Source organism: Arachis hypogaea, chromosome 17 (genome assembly GCF_003086295.3).
Source record: "Arachis hypogaea cultivar Tifrunner chromosome 17, arahy.Tifrunner.gnm2.J5K5, whole genome shotgun sequence".
NCBI lineage: Eukaryota > Viridiplantae > Streptophyta > Magnoliopsida > Fabales > Fabaceae > Arachis > Arachis hypogaea.
Window position 1 is genome coordinate 43,226,600 of NC_092052.1, and position 8,476 is coordinate 43,235,075.

An 8,476-nucleotide genomic window follows, 5' to 3' on the forward strand; every position below is an offset into this window, starting at 1 on the left:
GAATCAAAAGAACATCAATTAAGAGTAGGAGAAGAGTGGATCTACAACTTATATTAGAACAAAAGTGAATTAGCAATAGATCTCACCAAGAAATCAAAGGAAACTTGCAATGGAGGAAGTGAAATTCTAGAGAGAAGTTGGAGTTTCTCTCTCTAAAAACAAAATGTAACTAACTCCATAAAATATCTAGAATTATGACTAATTGTACTAACACTCCTAATCCTTGGTCTTCTTAAGCTTTTCCCTCCAAAATTCTGCTCCAAAACTAGGCCTGGGGTCCCCTGAAATCGCTGGTCATGTTTTTTCTTTAAAAAATCACGTGCGCCCATCGACACGTACACGCACTGCACGCGTACGCGCACCTGGGGTCTTCTGCGATCTGTGCGCAGGTGCATAGTGCGCGTGCATGTCCAATGACTTGTGGCCCAGCCATATAAGCGCGCCGGCTCCTCATTCGGCTCCACTGCACTGGCTCTGGGTGTACGCATCCACACGTACGCGCAAGGTGCGCGTGCGCGTGCATGTCCAAACTTCAAATCTTTAATTTATTCCATGCTCCTTCCATTCATGCATGCTTCCTTCATTCCTCTTAGCCATTTTTTTCCTGTAACTTCTGAAACCACTTAACAAACGGATCAAGGCATCGAATGGTAATAGAGGGGGATTACAATATATCAATTTTGATGCAAAAGAAGCATATTTTTATCTATGAGGCAAAATGGGGAAAGGAATACAAAATCATGCAATTTTATATGAATAAGTGTGAAAGATCATTGATAAAACCCTTAAATTCTATACATGATAAACCCTAAAAACGGGATTTATCAACCTCCCCACACTTAAAGTATAGCATGTCCTCATGCTAAAGGAAAGCAAAAGATCAAAGGATCACAAGAGAGTGGGACTCATGGAATGCAATCTACCTACATGAATGCAACTAGGGTGTAGGCTACTATCTACTTGGTCAAGAGCAATTCAATCTTGTTAGAGCACATATATACATGCACATAGGGCAAGATGATGGGTAGTGTATGAATTCTACCAATTTTAGTCACCCAAAGTGAAATATGCATAACTTGCATGAAGAGCGCTCGCGAGAGCCAGGAACAAGGAATTGAGCTTCGAACCCCTCACCGGAAGTATTTGCACTCTATTCACTCGATGTATAGGGTTGATCACTCAATCCTCCCCTACTTTATGCTCCTCCAAAATTTGTTCTTCCTCTAACAATCAACAATCTTTCTATGCATGCATACATATATCATGAGGTCTTTCCTTAGGTTGTAATGGGGTTAGGGTCAAGGTATGGTTATATATTTGGCTAAGTGGGCTAAAAATTAAATCCATTGATTAACTTGAGCTTCCCACCTAACCTACATAACATCCTATACAATTATATACTATCCTAACTACCCATTCCTCACTTTTTTTTCACATACTCATGCATTTACTTTTGATCATTACACATATGCATTGATTTGTCTCTAAGCCTTACTTTGGGGCATTTTGTCCCCTTTTTTTTCTTCTCTTTTTTTTCTATATATATATATTTTTTTTTTCTTTTCTTTTCTTGTCTTTTTCTCTTTTTTTTCTTTTTTTTCCTATACACATATATGTGTATATATATTTTTTTCCGGTTCTTCCATAGGTGATGCTAAGCAACTCAGAAGCTTTTTGACAAAAGTGTATCGGCATTGATTGCGCCGCTCATAACGATCAAGCTTCTTGTGGAGGTCCTCTATGCGTTGCATGGATGATTTTGGTGCGGTTGATGTGGTGGGAATGCTCATGGGGCGGCTAAGTTCAGCTCTTCGGTGTCCGCTGGAGGGTAAAGATATCTCCCGTTTGAAATAACATCGCCGTCTATCGGGATCATGGCCCTCCGATCCTTGGTCTCTCGGGGAACACCGGCCGCGGTAACTAAGTTGGTCACTAGAGCGGGAAAAGGTAGGTTCCCTTTAGTATGGATGTGGCCCATAGCTTGGTGGATGAGACGAGGAATATGCACCGGTCTCTCTGTGAGGACACACCAAACCAATAAGGCTAACTCGGTAGTGATAGATGAGCCATGGGTGCTAGGGAGCACATAATGGGCTAGAATTTATGCCCATGCCTGAGCCTCTCTGGTGAAAAAATGTGCGTCAATGCCCTTGGGCCTTGGCCTCATCCTTTCTCGAATCCAGAATGATTCGGGTGTAGCAATGACCTTGAGGATGACATCCCAATCAAACTCATATTCGCATCGTGCCGACAAAAGCTCTTCATATGCATCAACTCCATCCGCTAACGGTCCGGTCTTAAGCACACTTTGAATGGCCTCCTCTGTGACGGGAACTTGCCTTCGGCGCATAAATACCGATGCAAGGGAGGGGGAGTGGTAGTTAGTGTAAACTCCACCATCCAGGACAAGTTTGCTTCCTGCGGCTTCCTCAATAGGAACTCCCATTACCACCGCTCGATGCGGGGCATGATGAGTGGAATGACATGAGCCGGAGGGGCTAGAAGAGGCTTCGCATGATAGTTTCTTGGTTTGATCAAGGGGTAGACAAGTTTGCAATAGCGGTTGGGGAACTTGGTCGGATCCCTTGCCGGATTGTCCTTTTCCAAAACATCAATGTTAGCAACGCTCCTTGTCCTATTGAGGAGGGGCTTGGCTCTAGGTGCTTGTTGTGCTTTGCTAGAGGACCGTGAGGGTACCTTCTTGGGTGCCTTCCCTTTGTCTTTCTTGACAACCATCCTTTTAAAGAGGAAAAGGTGGCAAAATTAAACTTAAAGAAGCACCAAGAAATAATAATCATGCAAGCGATAAAGCATAAGAGAATAAGTGACTTAGATACATGACAGCTGCAACATGTAACTAAGGCAATAATGAAGATCATGGCTAGTCACTAGCATGTGATGTATGAGTGGTATATGTATGCAAATAAGAAGCATGAGAAGCACACACTCTTAACACCAATAACAAGAAGTGAGAAATAGGGAATGAGCATGTAGAAGTGAAACAAGAAATGTAGTAAGCTCAATGCGCATATGAACAAGCAAGTGAATGCGAAAGAACACCATAATAGAAGAGCTAAATCAAATGTAACTCCAAAAAGTCATGTGGGTCTTCCATCAAACACTTGGTGTGCATCCCTTTTTATGACAAAGATGGAAGAAGGGTGATAATGTAACATCCCATAAAGCATCATCAATCATCATAACATACCACATATTGCAAAAGAAAGCAAGTAAGTCAAACCAACTCATCAATGCAAGAGTAATCTCCACTTGTAACACCCATAAGAAAGTGAAAAGGAAGAGAGAAAGGAAATTCAACAAACAAAGAAAACATGAATGAAACTAACTAAGAGGAAGAGTAAGGGAATGTAACTAAGGAAAGGAAAAAGGAAAAAGAAAACTAAACAAAAATAGAAATGAGAAGTACCTTGAGAGGAAGAAGAGAAATGGGGTATGGAAGTGAGAGAAAAGGTAGTGAAGAGTAAGAGAGAGGAGAGGAGAAAGAGAGGTGTGGGACCGCCGGTGGTGGCGGAGAAGAGGTGGTAGAGATGGTAGAAGGGGGTAGAAGTGAAGAAGAAGGGTGGTGGTAAGAAGAAAGAAAGGAAATTGAAGGAGAAAGGCGTGTTCTAATGCAATTGGTTCGCGGAAACGACGTGCGCGTGCCATGCACGCGTGTGTGTGCATGGGCAAAAATCAGCAGGGATGCGAATGCGCAAAGTGGTGAAATACAGGGGTGCGCGCGAGCGCCAGGTGCGCATGCGCGTGCCCATGAGTTGTGCCCTTAGCACAAGTTGGGCACAACTCTGGTTCAACTCTCGGAAAAAAGTACCAGATGATGAATTTTGATAAACGACGCGGACGCGCACGATGCACTGGCGTGGTGATTGGCATTATGATTGAAGTGCGCGTGCGCGCCTAGTGCGCGTACGCGTGAGTCGGGTTAGGCCAGTGGCATGAGATTGGCCCAACTTGGGCACAACTCTCGGGAAAAATAGCCCAGGATTGCAAATCGCAGTAATAGCACAGACGCGGCTGGTGCGTGTGCACGCTTTTGCGCAACTGGCCATGGACGCGTACGCGCATAGTGCACGCACGTGCGACGGTGGTTATGCCCAGGGCCCAGAACTGGCCCAGAATTTGCACAACTCTTTGGAAAATTACCCAGGAGCTACGAAGGCTTATGGGCGCGTACGTGCATAGTGCACGCACGCGCCCCCCCTTTTTTTGAATGAACATGAAGAATGGCTAATTATCATGAATTTACTGGCCAAATGATGCGTGAGCATCTTATCTATCCTTTCCTTGTGAATTTGCACTTGAATTGCTAAGTTTAATCAAAATTTAAATATCTTTTGCCCACTATGGATGCTACTTTGAGTTTTGCACAATTATATTTATTTCAGGTAGCATTCGGATGGATTTGACGGAATTTTATAACAGAAAAGGGAGAAAGCGAATGATGCTTTCAATCCTGACCTCCTTGCACTCAAATTGGAATAACTTGAGCTACAGAAGTCAAATTGACATCATTTTAGCGGCATTAGAAAGTTAACTTCCAGGTCTTTCCAACGATATATAATAGTGCATATTTCTCCTCCAGCAACCTCTGCATCTTCCACGTTAAACTTGGTTTCTGCCAAGTTCAGCGTGGATTGGAGAACTTCCAGGGAAGAACTTGTTGCCTTCTCCACGCTGAACTTGGGAAAAGCCAAGTTCATCGTGGATTCAAAGGAACACGCTAAATCACTTGCTGTCTTCTCCACATTGAACTTGGAAAAAGCCAAGTTCAACATGGAGCTTAATGAATCCAATGGTCCCTACACTCTTCAAGCCCTGCACGGATCAATCAAATTAATTTTGATTCAACTTTTATTTTATTTACAATTAGGAAAAGATATTATTTTAGTTTTAGAAAATATATTTTACATTAATTAGGATTAGATATAAAAGGAAAAAGAATCATCCCTTCGGCTTCTCTTCTTTTCTACCTCATTCCGCAATTTACAATTTACAATCCTTATTTTTCACTCTGAACCATGAGCAACTAATCCTCCATTGTTAAGGTTAGGAGCTCTGTCTATTGTATGGATTGATACTATTATTTTTCTATTTTAATTCATGTACTGATTTATAATTCAAGAATTGTTTTCGTTCTTTATCTTATGAATTTGGGTGGAATGGAAGTATGACCCTTGTTCTAATTGAGTTCTTGTATAACTTGGAAAAGCTCTTTACTTGAACAACAGCTTGAAAACATATTCTCCTAAATTCTAATTATCTGGACTTAACGGGTGGTGCACGAAATTGTGTATGTCAATGTCAATAATACTATTTCTCACAAATTCGCACAACTAACCAGCAAGTGCACTGGGTCGTCCAAGTAATACCTTACGTGAGTAAGGGTCGAATCCTACGGAGATTGTTGGCTTGAAGCAATCTATGGTTATTTTGTAATTCTTAGTCAGGATATCAATTATATTTATCAGTTTGAATTGCGAAAAATAAAAGAGCATGAAATAAATACTTGTTCTGCAGTAATGGAGAATATGTTGGAGTTTTGGAGATGCTTTGTCTTCTGAATCTCTGCTTTCCCCTGTCTTCTTCTTCACGCACGCAAGGTCCTCCTATGGTAAGCTGTATGTTGGTGGATCACCATTGTCAATGGCTACCATCCATCCTCTCAGTGAAAATGGTCCAGGTGCGCTGTCACCGCCCGACTAATCATCTGTCGGTTCTCACTCATGCTGGAATAGGATCCGTTGGTCCTTTTACGTCTGTTACTACGCCCAACCTTTGTGAGTTTGAAGCTCGTCATAGTCATTCAATCCTTGAATCCTACTCGGAATACCACAGACAAGGTTTAGACTTTCCAAATTCTCGAGAATGCTGCCAATGGATTCTAGCTTATACCACGAAGATTCTGATTAAGGAATCCAAGAGATATTCATTCAATCGAAGGTAGAACGGGAGTGGTTGTCAGGCACGCATTTATAGATTGAGAATGGTGATGAGTGTCATGGATCATCACATTCATCATATTGAAGTGCGAATGAACATCTTAGATAGAAACAAGTATGTTTGAATGGAAAACAGAAATACTTGTATTAATTCATTGAGACACAGCAGAGCTCCTCACCCCCAACAATGGAGTTTAGAGACTCATGCTGTCAAAGAGTACAAAGTTCAGATCTAAAATGTCATGAGTTACAAAATAAATCTCTAAAAGTTGTTTAAATACTAAACTAGTAACCTAGGTTTACAGAAAATGAATAAACTAAGATAATTGGTGCAGAAATCCACTTCTGGGGCCCACTTGGTGTGTGCTGGGGCTGAGACTTAAGCTTCTCACGTGCCTAGGCTATTTCTGGAGTTGAACGCCAGGTTGTAACCTGTTTTTGGCGTTCAACTCCAATTTGTAACTTGTTTCTGGCGTTTGACGCCAGACTGCAACATGGAACTGGTGTTGAACGCCAGTTTACATCGTCTATCCTTGAGCAAAGTATGGACTATTATATATTGCTGGAAAGCCCTGGATGTCTACTTTCCAACGCAATTGAGAGCGCACCATTTGTACTCTTGTAGCTCCAGAAAACCATTTTGAGTGTAGGGAGGTCAAAATCCAATAGCATCTGCAGTCCTTTTTCAGCCTGAATCAGATGTTTGCTCAGCTCCCTCAATTTCAGCTAGAAAATACCTAGAATTATAGAAAAACACACAAACTCATAGTAAAGTCCAGAAATATGATTTTTATTTAAAAACTAATAAAAATATAATAAAAACTAACTAAATCATACTAAAAACATACTAAAAACAATGCCAAAATGCGTATAAATTATCCGCTCATCAACGGGATACGTGACATATAATCTTCTTATATTTGGGTAATTAGGATTTCTGTGGCATATAAACTAGAATTGAACTTCACCCTCTAATTGGAATTAAGTGACCAAGAAATTGACGATTGATGAAAGTTAGAGTAGACTAAGAAGGTCTAAGGAATTAGGGCTTAGTCATATATGGTTTGCCATGAATTGAATCTTGCATGATTAAAATAGTTAGTAAGAAAAGTTAATCCAGAAAATAGATATCTCTGAAGCTTTAACTGTTTCTCCATATATTATTCTCATCAATTTACTACTTGCTGTTTTAATTTCTGAATTATTGTTTAATGCTTTTGAATACCAAAACACTCTTTTTTGTTTGTCTGACTAAGCCAATCACTCAACCATTGTTGCTTGATCCATCAATCCTCGTGGGATCGACCTTCACTCACCTGAGGTATTACTTGGTACGACTCAGTGCACTTGCCGGTTAGTTTGTGGTTATAAATTTCGCACCACCAAACAAGCCAAAGGAGTAAAAAAAAAACCCAAAACTCAATGCAACCTAAAGAAGGGGTGTTCTCCTACTACAAAATCAATTCATCCATTGAAAATTCATTGAAAGTCTTCATGAACAAGTTATCTAAAGTAGTCACAATCAACTCTAATCAAGCAAAACTATAGCTAAGCAATCACAAAACAAAGAAGAGTTCAGGAACTATATACAAATGGGTAAAAATGATAGATCTTACCATGGTGGGGTGTCTCCCACCTAGCACTTTTGTTTAATGTCCTTAAGTTGGACTTTCACTAGCTCATTACTCTTTGCCAAAAGGTGCATCTTCCAAAAGGAATATCTCAATCTCTTTGTTGCTCTTCATTTGCTCACCGTGATACAACTTGAGACGGTGCCCATTGACCTTGAAGATATCCGGACTTGAGGGATGGCGCAAATGGTAAACCCCATAGGGTTCCACTTTCACTACTTGATAAGGGCCTTCCCATTTTGACCTTAGTTTTTCGGGCAACAATCTCAATCTAGAATTGTAAAAGAGGACTAGATCACCGGCTTTAAATTCTTTACCTCTTATGTTCCTATCATGCACGGCTTTCATTTTCTCCTTGTAAAGTCTAGAATTCTCATAAGCTTCAAGCCTCAAACATTCCAACTCCTCTAGTTGTAGCTTCCTTGCAACTCCGGCCCCACCCAAACTTGGATTGCACTCCTTGATGGCCCAATATGCCTTGTGTTCTATCTCCACTGGTAAGTGGCAAGCCTTGCCATACACCAACCGAAATGAACTCATGCCAATTGGCATTTTGTATGCCGTTCGGTAGGCCCATAATGCATCGGTGAGCTTAGCACTTCAATCTTTCCTATTAGGCTTCACAATTCTCTCCAAGATGCGTTTAATCTCTTGATTGGAAACCTCGGCTTGGCCGTTTGTTTGTAGGTGGTAGGCCGTGGCTACTTTATGCATGATGCTATATTTCTTCATGAGCCCTTCCATTCTTTTGCTGCAAAAATATGACCCTTGGTCGCTCACGATTGCTCGTGGCAACCCAAATCTACAAATGATATTGTTTCTCACAAAAGAAATGACCATATTAGCATCATCCGTCCGGGTGGGTATCACTTCCACCCATTTGGACAC

At 41.1% G+C, this 8,476-nt stretch overlaps 1 protein-coding gene across 1 annotated transcript; it reads right to left on the reverse strand.

Moving 5' to 3' along the window:
• Positions 1 to 7,639: 7,639 nt before the first annotated feature.
• Positions 7,640 to 8,140, reverse strand: LOC112763217 (uncharacterized). Its single transcript, XM_025808945.1, has one exon. The coding sequence runs from the start codon at positions 8,138 to 8,140 to the stop codon at positions 7,640 to 7,642; it is 501 nt and encodes a 166-aa protein (XP_025664730.1).
• Positions 8,141 to 8,476: the final 336 nt, after the last annotated feature.

Excerpts from the sequence above, each read along its gene's own strand:
- LOC112763217 (XM_025808945.1), bottom strand. The coding sequence starts at position 8,140 with ATGCCAATTGGCATGAGTTCATTTCGGTTGGTGTATGGCAAGGCTTGC.